The following is a 25,003-nucleotide window of genomic DNA, read 5'->3' as shown; positions in this document are numbered from 1 at the left end:
GATGTCACATGTATCTTTTAGTTAACAAGGAAAAAACAAATCCTTTACTTATATCATTCAAATTTAGATAATAATTCATACGTTTTTATTACTGGCAGTGATGTAACCCCATATTTATACTAATAATGGGTTTGAAAACACACATTAAAGACACATTCGGACTGTGTGCAGTTCGTTTGGCTTATGTTTGTTTTTTTGCCACGAGAAAAGATTAGATGTCAGAACTGGTTTGACAAGTTATAGGCTTGTAACCAATTCTGCCATCACATCCGCGTCGTCATTGCGCAGCCATCAGCAGCACCGCCTCCTCCGTCATAAAGCTTCATATATATGTAGACAGCCGCTAGTTACCTAACAGCGTCGACCGAAACCAAAACGAGAGAAGCTCCGTCGACCAAGGATTTTTTTTTTTATTGGTACAGGCACTTATTAAACTCCAAACTTGGAGGTTCTGATATAGATAATTGTCATTTGGTAAAGAGAAACACTTTATAAAAACAGAGTGTAACGTCTGGTGTTTGAACTCCGCGTATACGTAGTTTTAGCACGCTAGCTAGCCGGCTAAGTGCGCTAGCTGAAGAAGAAAGGCCGTCGAGTTGACACAGCGTCGGCAATCCAACGGAAGGAATCGCCCTGGCAGATTACAGCTGGCCTTCAATAGCTGGACCACAGACAAGAAAATCACCCTAAAGACGTCAACACCGAAAGAGGATGGCTCTGAAAAGGATCCACAAGGTAACGCAGCGTCGTTGAAATGTTAGCTAGCATCGTTAGCCCGGGCTAGCCACCCACAATGTAGCCGTATCCTGTGAAACCAGGCGGTGACGCGTGTTCGAGGAAGCGTCAACTTCGCCGCTTTTCATGTACAACCATTTTACGAATTTGGTGTTTAGTTTTGAAGTATCTTTTTTTCTCATGTGTGTTTTTTAAACTTTATTTTTTACTTCTTAGAACTGCCAAACCCTGGTTTAGGTTTAGTTTCTAAACGTCTCAGCGGCTATTGTTAGCAGTTTCAGTTACATGCTAACTTTGTTCATCGAGTTGACAACAAGATGTCGCGTACTTATCCTAGTTCTACATACCTCCATGCTTAGTTGTAGTTTCAGTCCCTCTGATCGCTGAACTAAGCTCGTACTGGAGTATCCTAGTTGCGAATATTTCCCTATCCAGTGCTTACTGGAGTTTATGAGTCATTTTACTTTGTAAATCTGCCTTTGTACTCCAAGTCGGGAGTGTGGAGAAAATTTCCCTGGAAAGGATCCACTCTTTCGCGTTTATATCTACTTTTCGGTTTAAGTGTAATGATCCAAACTTGACACCAAAAGTGTTGACAGGGCGCCTTCATGTTTTCACTCTGGAATATTCTTTCAGGAAAATCCTTTAACTTGTTTGTGAAATGGTGACTGAAGGCCGGGGTGGGGCAATACTTCCACCTCACTCCAAAATAGCTGTATACCCATAAATAACAGGGTAGTTTATGCTCTGGATACACGGGCCCACTTTTGTTCGTTTACCGTAGAGATGACTGATGCCTGGTCCATGGTTTGTCTATGACAATCGAAAAGGGGTCAACAGTAATGATGGATCATGTGAAAGGAAACTGTTTTGACAGTTAAATCCATGATTTTTAAGAGTAAAAATGTCTACATTAATTATAAGTAACTCTTTTTTTGTTTATTTTTTTAAATTACTGTTTGGTAAATTGGCGATTGTTTTGACTTTTATTATAGGAACTAAATGACCTGGCTCGTGACCCTCCAGCACAGTGCTCCGCTGGCCCAGTGGGTGATGACAGTAAGTGTTTTTATCTTTTTATGTAAGCATACCAAACTAAAAAAAACCGACACATTTAGTTATAAATGTATCTAACTGATTTTTGTAAAGATAAATTTCCCTGTTTCCTCCTTACTAACAAGCCCTTTAATAACATATGCTGAAAGTTTTTTTATTTATTTTTTCAAATAGAAAATACAAGTGTTAGTTTTTCTCATTTCATAAATGAAGGTATATCACACCAAAATATGACTACTTTTGTTATTTAGCTCAAAGTGGCCTTATGTAACATGTTGTAAAGGTAGACCAAAAGGGGACAGTCTCAGTTTTTTTTTATTTATTTTTTTACTTTTAATACAAATTAGAAGGGATGGTCAATTTTTGATTGTCCTGTCAAAGGGAAATAACCAGCTTCTAATCCCTGGCTTTTGATTGGTGCGTCCTGAAGTATATTTTTTGTTTAGCTGATATTCCAAAACAACAACCTCAACTCCACCTTTTTTTTTTTTTTTTGGATAATGATTTGAATAAAACAAAGTGGATTTTTCTATAAACAATCACAGGGAACAAATGGTTGCTACCGGGAAGCTGTGAGCGCACTTTGACAGCATACTTCCCGTCAGATCACATACCTGTGACCTTTCGCCATTCTCTAACATTTACTTTCTGTTCTCTGCAGTGTTTCACTGGCAAGCCACAATCATGGGACCTGTAAGTATTTTATGACTTAATAGTTGCACTCTAACATGGAATAGAATGGTGTCCCTTGCTGCCTTTGAATACATCCATTAGATAAAGGTCCAAATTTGACTTGATGATGTGAGCTGAGGTCAGGAAGTGTATCTGAATCCTGAGAGAGAAAAAAAACTGGAATGTTTTTGGTTACAGAGCGACAGTCCATATCAAGGAGGAGTTTTCTTCTTGACAATTCATTTTCCAACAGACTACCCCTTCAAACCCCCCAAGGTGAGCCGGTGTCTCCATAAACTGTCTGAACTTGCTTTGCTGACGGCTTTCCGCAGAATGTTTGAAACCTCAGTGTTTTTGTTGCTGCCTTTAATGCTGTCAACATTTTATAATATTGAGATGTATATATGTAATTTGTTTTAGTTATCAGTGTTTCCTCCTATGACCTGTCCTTGGTCATCCTTGAAAAGAGGTCTTGATCTTATTGTGTTTAATTGATTAGATAAGCTTTTTATTAAGTTTAAAATGACTGGACCAGAATTCCCAAAAGTACAATGCTGTTTCGTGAAAATGTTTCTTTTTAAGTTGACGTCTTTTTATTGTTGTGAATGAAAATACCAGTTTGGTCTGTCAGTCTTATCTGCTTGGAAACCTTTGATGCTGTAACTTGTCATTCCACAAGCAGACAGTCACTGCTTTGTAAAGAGGAATTTGGATTATGTAACAAACGTGGACTTTTTTATTTATCCTTATCTAACATATGTTTTTTTTTNTGCATTTGAACTAATTTAAGGTTTCACAGTTTTGCAAACTATTCTGCATCAAAACAGAAAGTCATGTGGAACACTATGCTGTGTCTAAAACATATATTTTTTTTTTTTTTATACAATTTTTTTTTTTTTTTTTTTTTTTTTTTTCTTTAGGTTGCATTTACAACGAGAATTTACCACCCAAATATTAACAGTAATGGCAGTATCTGTCTGGATATTCTCAGATCACAGTGGTCTCCTGCACTTACTATTTCTAAAGGTACGACAAGCTTATTTTATTTATAATTTTATTCAGTCCACAAGTTGGATCTCTTAAATTCACAAACTCTTTGTGAGCTGTAACATGGTTGGCACAAGAGGTGAAATGAGTAAATGTTGTTTATAAAGCGTCTTTCATCCTGTCTTGCAGTTCTTCTCTCCATTTGCTCACTCCTATGTGACCCAAACCCTGATGACCCACTAGTGCCAGAGATTGCACGAATCTACAAAACAGATAGTCAGAAGTAAGTTTCTGTTCAGTAAAAAATGTTTGTCTATACCTAAACAAAAAATGAACCAGTTGTCTCAAAGTTTATTTTTTATGGTGCTGTGTAGATGATTAATAAAGTGGCTGGGACCTATTATGTAACCTGGTTTCACTTTGTTAGGTACAATAAACTAGCTCAGGAGTGGACAACAAAATATGCCATGCTTTAGGGTAAGGTGAAGGGCCAGTGCTGCATCTTGGCTGCTGTTATGAGGTTGGATGTGCTGCGATGCTCTGATATCACTGGCTTAACCAGAGGCTTGCATCCATGTTTGTAGAAAATGTGTGAATTTGATGACCTGCTCTTTTGGCCCACATAAGGGCTGCTATTGATTGGTTTTGGTTAAAGGTTTAATTAAATTTTTTTTTTTTTTAACATGGCTTCACAGAAATGGCTACTTTGCAAAATGAAATTCTGTTAGATCTGATTAGATTTTATTTTCTTGGTAGAGATGCACCGATAGCAATTTTTGTTTGGGTAGGTGGGTTCTATGGCAATTTTAAACATTGGCTGTGGATATGGATGCTGGCCATCACATCTGTGGTGTGAAAAAGTGCTTTCAAAATGCATTTGGTCTCTTTATTTATTTATTCCTGCCACCGGTAGTGTAACGTTTGGGGACCTTGTGTGAAATGTGGTTAAACCCATATTTTAAAGCAAATGTGAAATAATCTTTTTCATCTTGATGGCTACAGGTGTTTCTAGAACAAAGATCTTGACCTTTTTTAAAACGGTAACTGTTCCATAACACAGTTCAGATGTTATTGGTAAAATGAATCAACTTTGTGCAGAAAAGGGCTTCAACTGAGGAGTGTTGTTCAAGCTGATGGCTCTTGTTTTGGAGTTCCCAACCAAGCAGTTTCCAGTAGGAGCTGCTAAATCTGAAAGTCGGGTTCTGACGGCAGCTTAGTCCTCGGTGCATCTCTTATCTGTGAGACGACAAACAAAATGGCTTCATGTGGATGAAGTGTACTGGGAAAAGTTGTAATAAATTAACCATAGCAAATGAAATTTAGGATAAGATCTTAATTTTTGTACTTTTTAATGAGTCTACATTTGAAAGCGTGCATATTAAATCAGGGTGTATGTCTGCATGTAGTAAAGATTACTAACATAAGCATGGAAGTAATTAGTCAAAAATCCCTCATTTTCAATTTTATCTACTGCATTATTTTAAGGCCTCTTGTTTTTGAGCTTCTTTAGGAGCTCCTGTTCTGACTGAAAGGTGCATGTGCTTTCAATCTCAAGCTGTAGGACACAAGCTTAAGCTATTGAGTTTGTCGACCTCTATAATCATGGCGTCTTTCTCTCAACAGATACATCAAAATGGCAAAAGAATGGACACAGAAGTACGCGATGTGATGGCATCGTACCAAGAGACCAGGGGGAAATCGTTGCTGGTTCAAACTTAAAATTACGGGATTCAGTTTTTCTTTTTCATTGTATTATTTTTGGTTAAATCAATGCATTTTATCCCCCTCCTTTTTTCTTTTATTTCTCAATACCTGCACGCTCATAAGAAGATAGTGTTTTCTCTGTAGGTCACATGCTGGTTTCTGTCAAATTGTGACACTTTTTTTTTTTTTTTTTCTGACTTAAAAGAATCATAGCTCTTAACACTCGTGCGAGTGTGCTCAACCTATTGTAAAAATTCACACACTTTGATCAAGCTGTTATCTTGCTGAAAAATGGCCCATCAACAGACTGGTTCGTCTTCGATTGCTGCATTTCTTTCGTGGAACCTGGGTTTCTATTTTGAGCTTGCAGTACCATAAGATTTAAATTTTCTAATTGGTAAAAATTTGCATTTTTATCAGATGCCAAAATTTGAGTGAAGGTTTTTGTGAGGAAACTGGTAGGTAGTTCTGTATCATGGATCAATGCGACAGTGGTATGTTCCTCTGATCAATAGTATAGGATAATATCTGAAAAATGTATCTCATTCCACTATCAAAGGTGTACAGAGAAGCAGATCAGCATATATCAATGTTAAGGAAACCAATATAAGAACTTAAATGTTGTATTATATGCATGTTAATAAAGGTAGGCTTTTATATCTGATGTTTCTGCAAATTAAGTGATTTGTAAGGTGGAACAGTTGGAAAATTTTTGTTTCCTCACTAATGCTTTCCATTTCTTTTTATTTAGAAGCCAGTAGGTGAGCATTTAGTTTTTTGTTTTTTTTTTAATGTCCACTCAAACACTGTCTTCTTGTAGCCCTGAAATATTGACACAAAGCTGAAGGTTGATTCATCAACTTGTGGCTCTGTTTCTTCTTTAGTTTTCCCTTCAATAAAGTTTCTCCAAAAATAACTTTGTTTTCTGTTCATTAATAAAGAAAAGTCATCTCCAATATAACAAATGTTAAGTCAAACCTGTGGCGCTAACTAATAAAATGGTTTGATTACAAATGCATTGGTATCCTTTTTTTATGAGCGGTCTGCAAATTGTTTAATTTATCATGGCTTGTAGAGAACTTGATAATAGCCAGAGTTCTCAACTAAATGAAAACGTATTGGAATAAAAAGTGGGAGATAAACTTTATTGATGCCACATTAGAGAAATTTACCTCTGCATTTATTCCATCCCCTCGGGAGCATTGGGCTGCCACTATGCAGCACCTAGGGACCAGTTAAGGGTCTTGCCCAGAGTGGCAGTCTGTGAGAGTGGATTTCAAACTCTCAACCTCGGGATTCCAAACTGTCTTAACCACTAGGCTGCCAGTCCCACCTTTGAGTCTTAAAAAAATTGAATAGAATAAATAGCCATTTTAAGGGTCTATACACTTTAGAACAGGGGTTTTTAACGTTTTCCAGGCTAAGGACCCCCAAATTGATGGACCCCTTAAATTATATGCATTGTATGAAATAGTGTTATATCAAACTGGTCCTATAGTTACTCCAACAGTGTTATATCAAACTGGTCCTATAGTTACTCTATTACAGTTGGTGTCATGTACCGAAAGTAATTTTGCCCTGGGATTATTAAGTATTTCTGATTCGGATTCCTCTTTGATGGGACAGGTGTTGTGAAAGAGCTGTGTGTTGCTGAATGTGTGCATTGATGGAAAGACATCTTCTACCTCCATTTATCTGCTTACTAGAGTGTGTTGAATTCATTTTAATGTGTATTTAAAGACATTTCAATTTGTGGAAAAATTGCAAGGGGGATATGAAAAAAAAAAAATCAACCAAAATTTTTAGGACCCACCATGCAGTACCTCCGTGGACCCCCTAGGGGTCGCAGATCTCCGCTTTAGAATGTGATAAAATATCTGATTGGTTAATCAGTACTGCGCTGTGTAAGCCCCGCCCATTATAGATTGTCCTGCAGTGGCTTCATTAAATTTTGTTTTATAAATGTGAGTTGAAACACCGTATAACAATATGTTCTATAAATGTAAGTTATTATCCAAACTTAATGACATGTTTACGAGGAAAATAATTTCGCGCCATTATATTTCCGCCAGGATCAGCTGATTGTCACAAGCGGGTCACGTGCCAAACACGGAAGTACTCGTTTAACATCAGAAACTCACCAAAATAAACGCACATACGATGCCTCCATGGCGCAGGTTGTGGCTCCTCTGAGCTGGGGTTTGCTTTGGTTGTGTTTCGGCGTCCTGTCGGCCTCCGAGCAGCTTCTGGAGCAGAGTCTGAACGGAAAATGGAGGCTTTCAAACTCCAACAGGTCGCTGGTTCTGCCTGCAGAGGTACCGGGCTGTGTCCACTCAGCCCTGCAGCAGCAGCAACACATCCAGGTAGGGAGAAAAGCGCCTGCAAAGTTTACCTTCAATCTCTAGTAGGTACCTAAAATACGGAAAGATAACATCTTTTAAATATGGCATTTGTTGGGACCCCTAACAAGCCCTCTATAAATAAGGTTTTTATTTTTCATTGTTGGCTCGTATGGGAAGAAGTTATGGTCAATAAAAACGAATGCGCAGATCTCTGAATTTGTAAATGAAAGTCAATAACGTAAATATATGAAGGATTTGTGTTTGTTCCTTGATGTCAACTCGGATACATGTGACATAGGATCGGTGAGAAGGTATAAATTTACAACTTTGAATAAATCAAAGATTTTAAAGTAAAAAATTAAATACAAGTAGAGTCACAAATCCTAGATTTATAATATACAAATCAGAAATTTACAAGTAATTTCATGAGTCCTACCCATTCATTTGTGATTCATACTTGTAGTTTAGCAAAGCCATAACTCCTAAAATTATGGACTTCATCATAAGTAAAAAAAAAAAGGAAGCTAACCCCCTCATATCCACAGTAAAGTAAGGCAGAGGACCTGTTATGCTGTGTGTTATGAATTCCTATAGAACACTGTTAGAAGATGCTGCATCATGAAAACTGGAATACCCGGAGAGGAGATGGAGACTAAAAATGAAGTGACCTCTAACATCTGTGTTCATCTTAGACCCCAAACTATTGACCATGGACCATGTCTTCTCTTCAAATGGAGGTGATTTGAAGAGAAGACATGATTAGTTGGACTCTAGACGATCTAGAAAGAGATAGAGATGGTCAAAGATCGTTCTAACCGCATGCTCCAGTCGTTTGAAGTTGAGAGGGTGAACATTTGTACTTTCTTTAACTACAGATTAAATTGTGTTTTGATTGGTGTTTGCACCTTTATAAATAAACTAAAACAAACACTTTTTTTTTTTATACCAGGACCCATATTTCCGGTTTAATGACTTGTTATACCAGTGGATTGCTCTGGACAACTGGACATATTCAACCACATTTGCTGTTTCTACCCAGATAAAGTTGGTTTTAATAGTTTTTTGGATATTTTTTTTTTTTTTTTTGGTTTGGTTTGGTTTGTTTTATACATATCTGCATCTTTAATCTGCCTGCCTAATCTCTGCTTTACCAGAGTCAAACAGAAAGTGCTTCTCATCTTTGATGGCGTGGACACAGTCGCATCCGTTTCTCTTAACGGTATCGTTCTCGGAAAGACTGATAACATGTTTCGCCGATACGTGAGTCCAGCTTTAAAGGGAGTCGGGCCTTGCTTTGGTACCGGCAGTTTGAGTGTCTCTGTAAAGAGTCTCTTTCCATTTCTGTTTTGCAGGACTTTTCAGTCCGAGATCAGCTGAAAGTCGGTGATAACGTGCTGGAAGTCAGCTTCCTTTCACCGGTTCTCTACGCCTCGGAGCGGAGGAAAGCTCACTCTTCCTATGTCGTCCCACCTGAATGTCCTCCAGATGTCCAGAAAGGGGAATGTCATGTTAATTTTATTAGAAAAGTAAGAACTAAATATGCTTTTGCTTTAGAATTCATAGATTTTTTTTTTTTATCCAGATTATCTTTAATTTTAAGTCTTAAGTATGAAAGACCTATTTTGCTTGTTTCTGCAAGCTTTTCACATCTAGTGACTAGGGAGGGTAACGAACAATATATTTAGTCAAATAGAGTTATATTTCATTAAATGATACTGGTATTGATTCAAAGATGGATGAACTGATATTTAAAGAAATATTTGTTCCAACATCCACGTATTTCTCTTATTTATATAGAAGTTCTATATAACTGTTAAACCTCCAGCCACTAGGTGGCACTGTACCGCCCAGAGCAACAACAAGATGTCATGAGGTTTTCCAGAGTTCTAATATTAGTAAAATCTCAATATATAAACAATGATTTTCATTTCCCCAATTCATGCAAAGCTAATGAGAAAGAATACAGTCCATGGAGGATTATAAAGATAGAAAATAAAAGGAAATAAATCACTATAAGGTTGCGTGTATCTATTAAAAAATGCATGGAGATGAACATAGAAAGTAATAAGGTTGATTAAATCATAATACTTTTTTACAGCCTAACCGTGACCCTAACCCTAACCATTACCCTAATCCTAACCTAAAATATATTCACACCTTAGTCCTAAACCCCAAACACCAAAGCCTAAAACTGCTTTTTTACCCATGGGGACCAGTTATTGGTCCCCACAATGTGCTAAGATTTATGTAAAATGGTCCCCACCATGTAATATAAATGCTCCCACACACAGAAATATAGGCTCATGAATGACTGGCAAAAATTTCTGTTTGGTTTCCCCTTTTTGCTTTATGGCAATCTGTAAGACATTTGTTTTATTATTAAAGTTTGAAAGTCCTAAAATTTAATGCACTTCGAGACGATGCATTATTTTCTGTTAGATTATCATATCAAATCCATTAAAATGTGTTGTTTTCAAGAGAAAATGTAGAAAGATTTGTGAGGCAGAGCAACATGGTTTTGACTAGAAGATAAAGAAGTGCTCTTATCTTATTTTGAACTTTTTCTGTTGTTTGAAAGCCCAGTCTTTTGTCTGTCATTAAGAGTTTAGTGTTTAACTTCTTGTTTCAAACTGAACCCTGTAGGAGCAGAGCTCCTTCAGTTGGGACTGGGGACCTTCCTTCCCGACTGTGGGCCTTTGGAAAGGCGTTCGATTGGAAGCGTTTGACATCCTGCAGCTTATCCAGTTATCCGCTCTTCCTCTCTACAGTAGGTTTTCTATGTGAATTTCATCACCATCTTTTACTTGTTTGGAACATATATCAGAGCTTGGTAAATATATAGCTGAGCGTGATTTTCCTGCTTTCTGCATTTGCTGGTTAAGTAGTTATTTTGTTTGCATGCATTCCGACAGATGGGAGCTTCTGTTGTGTTGACATTTTATTTGATCAACATATTCATGTTTTCCTCTTTTCCAGATCACAGCTGCTCTCAGTGGAGGCTGCAGGTTGAGTTTCTTGTTGATGTAGTCCGGACATTCAACTGCAAAATAGAGCTTTCTATACCCGAGCTGGGGTTGAATCAGACTTTTCAGACTCAGTTTGTCCAGGGAAGATTAAACTACAACTTCACCTTAAACATAAATCAGGTTAGGGTGTTTTAAAGATCAGTAATAGTTCACTTGGTTGTCACTATTTGTTTAAAAATAAATCTGTTTTATATGCCAGAACAGAGAAGTGAAGCTGTGGTGGCCCCGTGGACATGGCGATCAGCCTTCTTACCTTCTCAAAGTGCGGGGATTTCTGGAGACGTTTTTGATCCTGAGTAAAGAATCCAAGGTCCGACTTCATTTCTTTGTCCTCGTTTTTTCTGGTATTTTACTTTTGTTGCTCTAAAATCGCTAAAACGACCATACTGTCATTAAGAAGGGAGAATCTTATGCACACACCTATATGTGAGTTTTCTCCCATCCAGACTAGACTCAAGCACACAAACGTTCTAAGTTTGCCTCCTGGTGTTTTCAGTGAGGTATCTAGAACCTCTGGCAGGACATGGCGATAGAAAGTTGGCATGACTGAATCCAGCTGATTCTAGTTCGTTTAGCCTTCTGGTACTTGATGATTTCTTGATTTTTTATTTTTTTTTTTTGCATAATTTGTAGCATTCAATGGGTTTGCAAAGGGGGTCTCTGGCTAAAAGCTAATGCTGCTTATTTAAAAGTTAGGGGACTGCTGCTCTTGAAAACAAGGAGTTGATTTAAACAACTTTAGAACAATCTTTCTTCCAGGTGTTTTTTCGTACTGTGGAGCTCCTCCAGGAACCAGTAGCTGGATCTCCTGGTTTGAGTTTCTATTTCCGCATCAACGGCAGGCCGGTTTTCCTCAAAGGATCCAACTGGATCCCGGCTCACTCCTTCCAGGACCAAGTGATTCCATTGAGGTCAGTTACTTTTCAGAGACCTGAAGAGATTAAACCGAAGCTTAAAGTTGGAAGGTTTGATTTCAGATATTGCCTGTTCTCTCTTCCTCTGTGTGTCCTGCAGCTTAAGGAACTTGTTGCAGTCGGCTGCAGACGCTAACATGAACGCCCTCAGGGTCTGGGGAGGAGGAGTGTATGAGCAGGACCTGTTCTATGACATCTGTGATCAGCTGGGGATCATGGTAACATCTACCCGCTGTTTTAACTTCATCGTATCCAGTTTTCTAGCCTCATTTTTTACATAAGAAACTAGAGTATTTACGTGGGCAAACTGAATGATACAAAAAAAACAGCAGGTTTAAAGTAATTCAGTTTCCTTCAGCAGATTTTCTTCCTCATCAGCTTACTCCCAAAGTTAAGATACAATTAATCTGAATTTGATAAAAAAAAATCTGTCCTTTAATCTTTCTAATTCTTTCTAAAAATAATATTATCAAAATATTACACTTTGTTCTTGGCTGAAGGACACCGCTCTCATTATTTGCCATGCACAAATGAAGGTTATAACGTTATATCTGGACAGAGGAACTGTCTTAATTAGATAAACTACTAAAATCAGTTCTGAAACTCAGAAGGCAGCTAATATTAAGGTGTAATAATATCACACATCATCAGTGATAATTATCCCAACAAAAGCAAGGCTGCGGCTCTTTCTGAACATCCGCCCTAATCACCATAGCTGCGTCTCAATTCGCAGGCTGCGTCCTTCGAAGAACGCAGCCTGCGAATTGAGACGCAGCTCATGTAGGGCTCTATATAGTGGCTACGCAATTTTAGAGGAGTGTCCGTGTCTAGTGGATTAAAAAGTAGTGGACCCCGAAATTTCCCACAATGCACCTTGAAAAGTAGTGATCTTTCATGGTCAATAGACGACACAGCCTGTGTCCGAATGTCTGCCCTATCCGCTAAATCCCTCAGTCACTATGTAGAGCAGGGACTATATCGTGGACTTTATAGAGAACCCAGTTAACTGACCATTCAGATAAAGGATCACTACTTTTCTCTCCCCACTCGTCACGTGTCTCCAGCTCCCCGCATGGTACCTGCACCATCTTTATTTGTCGCCAGTGTCAAATAGCAACAGTGGGTCACTGTAACAACAAATCCCATAATGCTTTGCGAAAAGAGCTCTCCTCACAGAGCATTTCGGGATTATATGCTCACCTAGTGACTGTCACTACCCGATCCCTCCAGGAAGCACGATCCCTACCATCGGCTTATTTGCGCATGCAGATATACATCTGGGTTTCAATAAATAATGTAACTAAGGTACTAAAAAATTACTTATTTCTATCCTTAACTAACTAAAGAATAATAATACACATCTTGTTGTGTAAAAAAATGTTTTTTGACTTTTCTGAGGCTATTTTGATGCTTTTTACATTTTCTCCTTTAAAATGCTTCCCTGACGTCATCCTCAGACATGCTCAGAGCAGTCCGGCAAAATATGATTAAACCATGTTTATCTGCATTTTAGTTGTTTCTTTCTTTAGAATACGCACCATATACCATAAGGTAAACAGGAAAGGAAAACATGAAACTCAAAAAGACTATATTTATGTTTATATCCAAAGCCAAACAATTTAGCTACAGGAGGTAGCATAGGCTCCCATTTTCGGTGCAGATCCGGCAGAGAGGATTTCAAGGCATTTACTTTCTCAGGAAATATTTTATTAACCTTTAAAACATTATATTTTAGTAGGCTTACTATTTTTTGGGGAGGGAAGAATGTACAAAATAAAATCGAGGGTGACCCGGATGTATCTGGTTGCTCCTGTGCGAATGAGCTGATGATAAGGATCGTTCTTCCGGGACGGATCGGGTAGTGATGATCATTACTTTTCGAAGTGCATTGTGGGAAATTTCACTACTTTTTCATCCACTAGACGTTCGGACATCTAAAATGGTGTAACCACTATATAGTGCCCTATATAATGATTAGGGTGTACGTTTAGAAGCAGCCCAAGTCTTCTAAGAAAAAAAAAAAATGTCTTCTCCTCTTTCTTTAAACTCCTTGCTGTCGGTTGTTTTTTTTCAAAACCGATGGCTTGGATTGTAAGGTGTTACCCACAATACGAACAATAATATTATTACTAAAAAATTTTGTTTGTAATGCATTATTTTACTCCGTTAGTCTTGTAATATATTAACTGTATATAACATTGAGATTTTCTGACAAAAGCCATGTAAGCCACAGTCATCACTCTCACAATATAGAAAGGCTTTAAATGTTTACTCTGGGTAAAAAATGATTATAATATTTGATTTAACCTCTTTGAGCTAATAGACTTAAGACTAAGCAAACTCTTCGACCATGGATTTTTTTTTTTTTTAAGTGCACTTTCCCATTGCGTATTTCAGATTCATTGCAGCACTTTTGCACTCTTCCAGGATATTATCCAAAAAATCTTTGGACCTTCTTTTTAAGACGTAAATAAAACAACAAATAAAGCTATTTCGGGAGTGAAGGTTGGATTTCAGTACAGTTTTAATTGCGTAACACTAGAATGTCTCTTGAGCCTATTGCTGAACAGATGGGCTCTTAATAATCCGTTTTCTTTAGGTTTGGCAGGACTTTATGTTCGCCTGTGCCATGTATCCCACTGAGGAGGACTTCATTCAGACGGTGAGGGAAGAGGTCGCCCAGCAGGTGAGAACGAACACAGGCAGGCACTTTGTGTTTGTCCTCAGTTGGTATGCAAATAAAAATACAATGCGTCTGTTCAGAGAGGATGCATGCATGCAGCTTTGACATGAGTATGGAGTTAATTTTGTTTCATTATCGTTGCACGCAAAGAACCCATTGTGTAAATGGAAATAAAACAAAAAAAAGAAATTGAAAAATCTTTAAAATTTCTTAATAAAAAATTTAAAAAAAAAAGGTTTTGAGAGAATCTTGACTGTTTTCTCAGGTTTTTATTTATTTTAATTTAAATGTGTGTTTTTTTTCTTAAATGTTTTCAAATTGCTTTCCATAAATCCTATTTGGAAAAAATCACTTCAATTTTTTCACTCTCAAAACAATTCTTTGATTAAGAAGAAAATTAATTTCTATAAAGCAGTTTTTTTATTTTATTTCTATTTATAAAACATGTTCGTTGATTGCAACAATAATGGAAGCAAATTCACTCCATAGATGAGGTGTATCATGGTCACTAAAAAGAGCAGACATGTTTTCTGTCTTTGCTTTCAGGTCCGGCGCCTGAAGTCTCATCCTTCGATAATAATTTGGAGTGGAAACAATGAAAACGAAGCTGCCTTGGCAACAAACTGGTTCAACATCCCAGCTTCCCTAAAGCCCAAATACCTCAAAGACTTTGTGACCCTTTATGTGGATAACATAAGGCAGATGGTGCAGGAGGTCAGAGCCTGACACTGCCATATTTGAAATTTTAGGGTAAATTCATTAGCTGGGGATTTAAACCCTGTAAAAACCTGTCTGATTCAGATGGACCAGAGTCGTCCGTTCCTCGTCTCCAGTCCAACCAACGGGGCAGAATCAGAGCAGGAGGGCTGGGTGGCAGCAAACCCGTATGATCCTCGCTACGGAGACGTTCATTTCTACAGCTATGTCCACGACTGCTGGGACTGGAAAGCCTTCCCCAGGACACGCTTTGCCTCTGAATATGGCTTCCAGTCCTGGCCTTCTTTCTCTACTTTGCAGCCGGTACCTTAAAACAAATGCCTCTTATTTGGTTTCAGTAATTGCCTGAGATCTGTGAGCGAATTTCCTCACAGCAGCTTAAATCAAGCCATAACTGGGGAATTTAACAGAAATTACACATGGTGTTCAAATGTTTATTTTTATTCCTCCAATCTGTAAATCTGGCCTCTAATGACAGAGGGAAATCTATGATTGAAAGAAAAAACAAAGAAAGTCACATTTAAAGTTTACCGATAAAACTTAATGAGGGGCTTTACCTGCATATGAGAAGAAAGTTTTAATTTCTCTATTGTTTGTGGAAACAGTAGTGGCAGTATCATGTCACAGGATGCCGAGCTGCATCTTTGCCACATACTTTACTCAATCACCCAGTGGTGCTGAAGTTCTGTCTGTCCATTTTTTTTTTTTTTGTCTTATTGCCACTTTATGGTGGCCAGAATTCCAGATGGGGGGGTAACAAGCTCCTCTCCCACAGCCATCCAATCAGAGGACCTTCTATCTGCTGCTTGCTGGTTTTACCTCAGCATTGTATGTTTAAATTTAAAACATCCTTTTTAAAAAGCCACCAACTAACTTCTAAAGAGCTTTACTTACTTCTTCCTTTCTTAACTTTTTTTCCATCTTCAACTTTGATTGAAAAATACCTTCAGTTTTGCCCTCCTTCACTCTGTCGTAGCAACATCCAGTCCCTGATTGGTTGTTTTGAAGAAAAGATCAGACTACGTAACTTCATCGATCATTGTGTCTGTTGCCTCATTGCGCTCCTGAACGCTCCTCTACATGGTGATAAGTTGTAAAAAAAACAAAAAGAACTTAGACTTAAAAAAATATGATGTTATCAAGTGTTATTGGTTTGAGCATAAATGATTTAAGTAAGAATAGACCCCCAGTAAAAGGGCTCTCTATATGATGGGATGTCGCCCCCTGATGCTGAATAATCCACAGGTGGACCACAGGTGTTATTGGTAGTTAAACCAGTTAAGTTTACAGGGTTTTTATTTAGGTGGTGTCAGGGCACAGGGTGCTCATTTCACATGCAGGCTGCACTTTTCAGATTATTTGGAAAGCAGTTTAAAATCCATAATGTGATCTGCTTTTTGTCAGTTTGTCACATCAAATGTGAATAAAATATCCTGAAGGTAACTTGTAATATGATGGGTTGGAGAAACGATGGAATCTATCCTTCTAGATCTATTGGCTGTCAGATTAGAGCGAGCCGAGCTCAAGGGACAGAAGGTCGTGTTTATTTTTGGACGTTTGTTTTTCCTGATTTTTAAGGTTTCTGTCCAAGAAGACTGGAGCTACAGCAGTGATTTCACATCCCATCGTCAGCATCATGAGGATGGAAACCAGCAGATGCTGCAGCAGGCTGCTCTTCACTTCATCCTGCCGAACTCCACGGACCCACTGAAGAGATTCACGGACTCTCTTTACATCACTCAGGTAAAACTGACTTCTGCCATTAACACGTACGTTGATTAAACAAAGATTAAGTCAAAATTGAATAGTTGATGGAAAACAAAATGCAGCTTTTTAAAAGTAAAGCACATCTAGCCCTTTCTCCCCTCTAATTACACTGGTGTATTTTTTGTTATTTTTTTTTGTATTTTCTAAGATTTAAACTTGTGATGTGATTTTAATCCCTGCTAAACTGAAGCCACAGTGTTTGCAGGTCCTGATGTCTGCATCTCTGTTTTGGTTTTGATGACTGTGCAGGTCATGCAGGCCGAGTGTGTGAAGGCTCAGACGGAGTTTTATCGGAGAAGTCGAAGCGAAATGATTGAGGGCAAAGGTCACACTATGGGTGCTCTCTACTGGCAGCTCAACGATATCTGGCAGGCACCCTCCTGGTCTTCAATCGGTGTGTGGGCCGCTACTCGCAGCACAGTGTTGGGATCCTGCAAATATTTTAATTCTAAAATGTTGAGCAGTTGACTTTTATTTAAAGGGCAGCATTGGTGACTGCTTTTAAAGGTTTCTGCTTTCTCTCGACAGAGTTTGGTGGGAAGTGGAAAATGTTGCATTACTTTGCTGAGAACTTCTTTGCGGCTGTCCTTCCTGTGGGTTTTGAAGACGACGACACACTGTTCATCTACGCCGTCTCAGATCTGAATCATGACCTGAAGCTCAAAGCTGTGGTAAACTTTTACTTGCTTACCTCAGATTAGAGAAATATGTCACTAATTCCAAATAAGGCTGCATTCAGGAAGTAGTGCAGCCTTATTTAAATGCAGGAAGTAAATTACTTTGGTTTCGGTTTAACCAGGGTTATGTCCCTCTTATGTTGGTTGGCTCTAATAGGGGCGGGAATGTTAGGGTGGAACTCAGTTTGATTAGATAAAATGTTTAAAATCTGTTACTAAACTGTCTACTTGACGCTGAACTGTGAATAAGATGATACCAAATAGTTAATAAGCTGTTAACAAACTGATAAGAAGCTTTATGCAAACTGTTTTTAAAGCTATCACTAAACAGTTTTTAACAAGCTGTAAATAAGCTCTGACTCTGCTTAGCTGTTAACAAAGCTTATTTAATTTGATATCGTTGCATTTCTTTTTCAGTGACTCTGCTGGTCCTCCATATGATCCAACATAAACAGCTAAATGAATGAATTTGACATTTTGATCGTTTTCTTTCTGGACATAAACCCCTGACCGCTTGCTTCACATTTTATCTTTTCTGCCTATCAGCAAAAACAGATCAGTGTTTCTTTGTGTGTTGATCAGGTCACTGTGCACTCCTGGTCTGACCTGGATTCAGTTTGCACGAGAGCCTCAGACCTACAGCCTGTGCCTAGAGGCAGTGCTGTGGCCATCTTTGAACAGTCTGTCACCGCCCTGCTGGCCGGATGTGGCCGCTGCAGCCGCCTCACCTGCCTGCTCACCTTCCACCTGCAAGACGAAGATGGTGTCCAGCTGGGACCAACCAACCGCCACTTCCTCTGTTCACCCAGAGATGCTCAGGGGTTGCAGAGACCCAACATCACCGTAAACATATTTATTGAGTTCATTTTCTATATGCAGAGCAATTAATAATTTATAATAATTTGATCTGCCAGTTCTAATTTGCACAGATTACTTTAAATAGGCAGCTTTAAATTATAAAAGATACTTTCAGCATCATCTGAATAAAGAAATAGATTTACAGGCCATTTTATTTTAAAGTAATACTAAGATTTTCTGGAAAATAATTCATGATTTTAGAACACAAACATGAGAATCTAGAGGTGGTGGAACAAAGTGAACAAATCATCTGAATGTGGTAAAATGCACCGTATCACAAAGAATAAGAATAAAAAAAATATAGAACGGCATGAAAGAACTAATTATGGCAGAAATAGAAACGCGTTTTCATTTTTTTGTTAGCTAAGTCAATTCGTACCTTAAAGAAGCATTTTGTAGCTTTCTTTGATTAATAAGTGTTTATATTGGTATCAGAAGTGAAATTCACACTCGGTGAGAGGGAGGGAGGAAAAGATGTGAAGCAACTCTGCAGTAGATGACACCATTTATATATTCTAGAGTAGTGATCTTCAATGTGGGGGTGGCAGCCCCCTAGTGCAGTGATGCCCTGGGTCTTGGACCGGTACCGCTCTGTATGTCATTTGGTGCCTGGATGCACTTTAAGAACAAATAACTTCAATTAATTCCAACTTATTTATTCTCCTTTTTTAAATGATGAGTGAGATGAGGACTGGAGTCGTGGCTGAAATATGAATTTATCTCGTGTTTACATCCACCACTGCCATGTTTTTATCAAGAGTGAAAAAACATATTCACAGGCAATTTTAATTATATGTCTTATTTAATGGAAAACCACATTTTTCAAAAATTTGCATTTTGAAATCAGCAGAATATCAACATAGTGGACACAATGGAAATACTAGCAAGTAACATATTTGAACTCTTCTAAATAATCTCAGGTTTATCTAACCGCATGATTTGATCAACAATCAAACGTAGTCCCAATGGTCTTTGTTATAATTTCCAAAATATTAGATTTACAGATGAGAAACTAAACATGTGACTTAAGTTTTAAGCTTGAAATATAAAGAGCTTTTAACTCCTGCCATCTTGTTTTCAATTAAATTATTGTCATGTTGCTATAGAGCCACTAGGTGGTGCTACTAAGTGTCTACTTGTATGGAGAGATAAAGTAAAAATTTTGCAAGATGAGTTAGAGACTAACAAAGTTTTTTTTTTTTCTCCTCTAACAGGCAAAGGTTCAACAGGACAAGTCGGGCTTCACGGTGACCCTTAACTCTGCCGCCGTGGCTCCCTTCGTCTGGCTGGACGTGGGAAATGTCCCCGGTCGTTTTAGCTCTAACGGCTTCCTAATGGTCACAAGAAACGCTACCATCAAGTTTGAGGCCTGGTGTCCCACCAGCGTAGAAGAACTGTCCAGATCCCTGAGGGTGACAACGTTAATGGACGTTTACTGATCTGAGTTGGATGTTTGTGGCGACTGAAGACCAAATGGACTCCAGCACAGCTTTGGTCTTAGCTCCCATCTGTTTGTTTAAGAAATCTCACCCTTGTGTTGAATGGTTTTTGATAAATAAAGTTAATAAAACCTGTATTATAATTGGTACTAGAGTATGTTCGCTGCTTTTAAAAAAAGGAAAGGAATTAGATTATCAGCAGACATACAGAAAGAAGCAGATAATTGATCAGATGACAAAGATGGAGGATGTTTTATACCACAGACAGTTGAAAAGCTTTAAGGTTAATAGTTAATCTTGAGTGATGGTTTCACTACAAAAATCCACAAACCTTTCTTTCTATATAATTTATCGATGCAGGAGTTTTTTTTTTTTTTTTTTTAAGGTTGGGTTTTTTATCTCCTATTTCAGAAACATATTTAGTTAAAGTGATTTAAAATAGATCAGCTTGAGTTGCCATGTTAGGAACCACACTGCCCTGCCGGCTTAAACTACAATGGAGAACCATCTCTTATTATTAAAAATAGATCATTAAAAATAAAAGTAGAAATATATGAATGGCTGAAAAGAATAAAGAAAAATGCCAAATTTTTAAAATAGATGGATATATATAATTTACCACATATTTTATAAGTTAAATTTGTGTTTCTTCTCTGCCTGTTTAGATAATGTACATTTTACTTATAGATGCATTTATGTTTTATCTATTTTTTGCTATTTTTTCCTAAGCCCTTCAACTTACATGTTTATTCTGAATTTACCTGGTTATTTAGTATTTTTACTTATTTCTTTTTTGGTTGGGGGGGGGGGGCATTTTTATATTTCAACTTTTATATTTAATTATGTCAGAGTTGGTCCTCCATGGTACCGCATTCTAAAATGTATCAAGCCTTTATTGATATTGGCCCCTTAATTGTGTTCCTTATGTCACTAAAATGCTATGAACCCATAGTAGGGCACCTCTGGGACAGAGCGACTCTTAAATGATGCACTCAAACCGTTGATGAACGATAGATTAGAAATGTTAATGCAGTAATTATTACTTTTAATCCATTCCTGGGAGGGCTATATTGTTCTTGCAACAAGTGAGAGTTTCACAACTTTCCCCAACTTGAAACCAAAGTGGCATCACTGTCGTCAACAAATCAAAGATAATGAAACAAAGATTTACAAAATAAGCCGGTGAGTGAGTGGCACATGTGTGGCTGGTTAATTTAATCAGAATACAACAATTTAACAATTTCTGAGCCTGTAACTCTCCACTTATGACACTTTTTGTTTGCAGTTCTCATATTAATTGTACTACTTTAAGTGGAAATTAAAGATATTCTTTATTATTTTGAGAACAAAAAAATCTGAAACGAGGTGTGCATAACAGTTTCCACTTGATTTATAATTGAATCTCTACAAACCTATCTGTTTTAATGGGTACAAAATAGTTTATTTTTAAAAAAAAAAAGTTTGTTCACATTTTGCCACAAGACATGAAGGAGAAATGGCAAACACTGAAGATTTCTTTCAGGTGCGACCAAACATGAGACTGTTCGCCTCTGCATCATCACTCAGAAACATGGTGGTGGCAGCATCATGCAGTGGGGATGTCAACAGAAACTGGTCTGGATTTACTAGGTGGCCATTTCTGAAAGAAAAGAACAAGATCAAGATCACAGATGACATTTTATTTCTGGCAGAAAAAAACTGAGATGTACTGCTGCCCCTGCAATTGTCTTGCAAATTACAGCACCATTACATTCCCATCAGTTTTTTTTATGAAGTCTGAAAAAAACAGCACTTTGTATTTTATATCTAGATTTAACAATATTTCTAAGAAAATTTCTACATAAAATCTTAACATCATCAATAAAAAGATCCAGTTAAGTCCATCCTCATGTTTCCCAGTTTGAGGCAAAATTCTGTCCAACCACCAATGTTCATAATGATCAAATCCTGATCAAATCTGATGATCAAATCTTTACTTCCCCGTCCCATTCTTCCTGCCACTTCCAAACTACATATTCATTGATCAAACTGCGGCCTTCAGTCTGCCTCAATGCTCATCCATTTACTCATCCATTAAAAAAAGGAATCCATGCTTCAGTTGGATCTATTTGAGTGTCTTTAGCCACTTTAACACTATAATTTCCTGTCCTATCCTAATGACATGTGTTGAACTAGAGATGCGTAGATCAATGAATTGTTTTTGTCGATTTCATATTGCAACCACAAGAGGGCGGCAGAAACCATTTAAAGTATTCCTTACGTTTGCACTCAGTTTTATTCATGAAATATTTCTATAAACAAATATATATTAACATAACTAAATACATAAACACCAAGCCGCGAGTGTTGCGCCCACTTTTCACCCCTTTTGTGAAGTCACATCATTTACCACACAGCCTGTCGCACATTTTCCTCACTGAGCGTCAGCATGGTGTTTCTGATTGAATCAGCATTGAAATCAAGTGTGGAAACAGTGGGCGCGTATCCGCTTGATCACCACCCCTTTGTTTTTGTTTGCTGCAGGCTGATCTTTGACCCTCATCCAGGGAGAATAGACAGATCCAGAGCGGCTCAACTGCAGGAGGAGTTAATAGAAATAGTGATCAGGAACAGGAGGGAGGGGGAAACATCGCAGTGCAGAATCAAGCGGAGAGTTTCTGGCATGGATCACACTCCACGGACACTTTGATCAGCGGCTGCGGCACATGTTATTCTCAGGGGGGAAATACAGTCTAAAAAGTAGAGATGTTTGTTGCACAATGGCTCGCTGCATGCGTCCTGGCTTCCAGTGTGGTCGCCCAGGGCTTTAAAGTGACAGAGCAGAATGGACATGAGTTTTTAGAGAATATTTTACACTATTATGGTGAAAATAAATCAATTACAACAGAGAAGTTGGAAGATCTGCTGCTTTTGATCTCAGCCAGACGATCGGAATCAATAATTGAAGCAAATCCACTGGAGGACAAAGAGGTATGTATTACCATTCTTTCACTTTTGTGAATAGTTTTGTTCTGTTTTATTCAATTCAGTTTATTTATATAGCGCAGATTCACAACACATGTCATCTCAAGGCACTTTAAAATTCAACTATTCATACTGTCAGATTGATTCAAAGTTTTCTATCTAAGCAAAACCAGTTAACTGGCAGGCAATCCCTTACACCATGCATGCTTGTAGTGATAGTGGAGAGGAAAAACTCCCTTTTAACAGGATGAACAGATGTTTAGAAAATTCCTGATCAAAGCAATATTTTTGTCTGAGTGGTATAAAATTTACCTTTTTTTTCAATCACTCATAGTTTCCTTGTGTATTATTAATAGATGTAAGGATTATTTATCTAGCTCGGTTTAATTGCAAACAAACTTTAGATGCTAGGTGTTCCCTTTAGTTTGTATTCCACCTAACTCCTAAGGAGCCAGTAATTATTCAATGAAATATTGGCTCAGAAAATACATGTATTATTTTTAAAATGCAGTTGATATCTCCACTTCCAACTTAACATAATATATATCAAATCATTCTAAAATGTTGACCATTTAAACTGTAGGGTTTTTGAGGATTGAAGGGTTTTGAGAGCTCATAACTATTTTAGCTCAGAATTTCCTAGACAAATATTCAAACGCTTAACAAAATAATCACTGATTTATTTAGATTGTTTCCCTTTCTTCATAAAAGTTTTCCTACACTAAGTTAAGTCTGCTTTGACAAAGCAAGATTCCTTGTTTGATCATATGTATAAATCTAAAGAAATCAACAGCTAACCACAGTGGTCAGAGCCTGCAGAATGATGCTGGATAAAACTACTAAAAAGATTTGATATCAACAGGGAAAAGCTCACCTACATATAGCCACAGCACACGTTCACTTGTCTTGGCTTTGCAACAATCAGTGACAATAACATGCATGTAGTGACAGTTGAGAGAAAAAAAAAACCCTCTAAACCAGAAGAAACCTCCAACAGAACCAGGCTAAGTTAAGCATCCTTCTACTGGTTCTGACTGAGGGGTACTAGGACAGGGGCAAATACAGTGAGGAAGAAGCCTGTTAGTCCAAATGCAACACAAGGTGCATCATTTTTGGTCTGATGAGACAAATATTAATTATTCTGTAAGACAGACTTTTAAGTCCTAAGAACACCATCCTATTGGTGAAGTACAGTGTTGGCTACATAATCTTGGGGTTTTCTTTCAGCAGGCAGATTGTTGGTTAGAAAATAGACACCATCTATTGTAAAATAACTAAGGACACCATCCAGGTAACTAAAGCGGGGGCATAAGATTTGCTTTTCAAATTTTATTTATTTAGTTTTTATTTTATTTTATTAAATTATTCAAAAAAACAAAACAAAAACATGAATAACAAACGCTCTAAAGTCCTGAATGAAAGGGAACAAAATAAAGAATAATCTTATGTTATCTGCCAAATGTTGTTTGTAAAATACTATATAATACTAATTCAAATGAACAGATTAGTTGGACAGTGAAGGTCTCAAAGCCCTGATCTCTGTCCCAAAGGAAGGATGTGGGCAGAGGTGAAAAGGTGACCCCATTTTCACCAGTTCTGTCTGAAGTACTTGGCATTAAAAAAGAAAATTCCAGCAAACTACTATGAGTCAATCTCTAAAATGACTCAAATAATGTCAATTAAAGACTGTTCTGCTAAATACTAAAGAAATGTAGATATTCCTCTAACTCTGAATATGAGTTAACTTTTATACCACTTTCTTGATCAAAGCTCTCATGTAAGGAATGTTTGGTTACCAGGACAGCTGAGTAAGCTAAATATGCAACCAAGACATTGTTACCACGAATCGAAGTAGACTGAGGACAAAAACAACATTATGTTGCTTTATAGACACATCTGAAAATCTAGAAAGAGAAACACTCCAAAGAGCAAAGGAGAAATGCAGGAAATGAAACCTAACGGCCTCTCTGTCCCCTCAGTGTCCCTCAGCGGATCAGATTTTGTCCCACTTTGGCCTCGGTAACGTGACTGAGCTGACTGTGGGACATCTGGGGAGGATCTGCCCTGCTGTGTTGACTCAGGTGCTGCTGCCCTCCTGCCCCTACATCAACCCAATAACTGTGCCTGCTGTCGACTACTCTGGTAAGTTGCCTCATTCCAGCTGTTTGACTTATATCAAGACTGCATGAGATTAGATAATTAGGTCACAGAAGTTTATTGCTTCAGACTAGAGATGTAGCAACACATCCACAGTGACTCACATGGTGGATCCCTTTAAAGGTTCATCGCCAGATTTAATGTCTTGAAATCAGCTCTAATAATAGATTGGTAATATAAATGAGTCAATGTTCACATTTGTTCCACAACAGGCTGAAGGAAATTCGCTCTAGTTTGAAGTCCTGCCGTCACACCATGGTTCCTCCTTTCATTATTTTGTTCACCTCAAGGGGAGCAGGTGTGAA

General features: G+C 37.8%; 3 protein-coding genes across 4 annotated transcripts in view; all 3 read left to right on the top strand.

Annotated features, from left to right (window-relative positions):
• The first annotated feature begins 334 nt into the window (after positions 1-334).
• Positions 335-6,070, top strand: LOC107096805 (ubiquitin-conjugating enzyme E2 D2-like). 2 transcript variants are annotated; one of them, XM_015393628.1, is made up of 8 exons: positions 335-735; positions 1,731-1,794; positions 2,453-2,484; positions 2,662-2,739; positions 3,384-3,489; positions 3,640-3,733; positions 3,878-3,927; positions 5,074-6,070. In XM_015393628.1, exons 1-7 carry the CDS (start codon positions 712-714, stop codon positions 3,924-3,926), a joined length of 447 nt encoding a protein of 148 aa, XP_015249114.1. In that variant the 5' UTR covers positions 335-711; the 3' UTR covers position 3,927; positions 5,074-6,070. The 2 variants fall into 2 exon arrangements, with proteins under 2 accessions (XP_015249114.1, XP_015249116.1); XM_015393630.1 differs by lacking the exon at positions 3,878-3,927 and having other exon boundaries at positions 337-735.
• A 1,252-nt stretch (positions 6,071-7,322) lies between these two features.
• On the top strand, positions 7,323-19,712 carry manba (mannosidase, beta A, lysosomal). Its single transcript, XM_015393625.1, has 17 exons — positions 7,323-7,517; positions 8,446-8,540; positions 8,651-8,756; positions 8,849-9,022; positions 10,140-10,263; positions 10,473-10,642; positions 10,722-10,832; positions 11,282-11,433; positions 11,537-11,654; positions 14,036-14,122; positions 14,666-14,833; positions 14,921-15,139; positions 16,415-16,579; positions 16,853-16,997; positions 17,132-17,274; positions 17,863-18,123; positions 19,353-19,712. Exons 1-17 carry the CDS (start codon positions 7,323-7,325, stop codon positions 19,575-19,577), a joined length of 2,658 nt encoding a protein of 885 aa, XP_015249111.1. The 3' UTR covers positions 19,578-19,712.
• Positions 19,713-22,114: 2,402 nt separating this feature from the next.
• Positions 22,115-25,003, top strand: part of LOC107096797 (zinc transporter ZIP8-like) — a 13,710-nt gene continuing 10,821 nt past the window's right edge. Inside the window, exons 1-2 of the mRNA XM_015393613.1 lie at positions 22,115-22,547; positions 24,521-24,683. Of these exons, the coding sequence (XP_015249099.1) occupies positions 22,323-22,547; positions 24,521-24,683 (388 nt within the window). The 5' untranslated portion in view covers positions 22,115-22,322. The remainder of the gene's footprint in view (positions 22,548-24,520; positions 24,684-25,003) is intronic.

Source organism: Cyprinodon variegatus, unplaced genomic scaffold (assembly GCF_000732505.1).
Source record: "Cyprinodon variegatus isolate N-32 unplaced genomic scaffold, C_variegatus-1.0 Scaffold650, whole genome shotgun sequence".
Lineage (NCBI taxonomy): Eukaryota > Metazoa > Chordata > Actinopteri > Cyprinodontiformes > Cyprinodontidae > Cyprinodon > Cyprinodon variegatus.
The sequence above is the reverse complement of the archived record's forward strand: the minus strand, read 5'-3'. Positions and strand labels throughout refer to the sequence as shown.

Coding starts and splice junctions, on each gene's coding strand:
- LOC107096805 (XM_015393628.1), top strand. CDS start 712: ATGGCTCTGAAAAGGATCCACAAG. Junction 3,490..3,639: donor TGCACTTACTATTTCTAAAG/GTACGACAAGCT, acceptor CCTGTCTTGCAG/TTCTTCTCTCCATTTGCTCA. Junction 3,734..3,877: donor TACAAAACAGATAGTCAGAA/GTAAGTTTCTGT, acceptor TCACTTTGTTAG/GTACAATAAACTAGCTCAGG.
- manba (XM_015393625.1), top strand. CDS start 7,323: ATGGCGCAGGTTGTGGCTCCTCTGAGCTGGGGTTTGCTTTGGTTGTGT. Junction 10,264..10,472: donor ATCCGCTCTTCCTCTCTACA/GTAGGTTTTCTA, acceptor CCTCTTTTCCAG/ATCACAGCTGCTCTCAGTGG. Junction 16,998..17,131: donor ACCCTCCTGGTCTTCAATCG/GTGTGTGGGCCG, acceptor TTCTCTCGACAG/AGTTTGGTGGGAAGTGGAAA.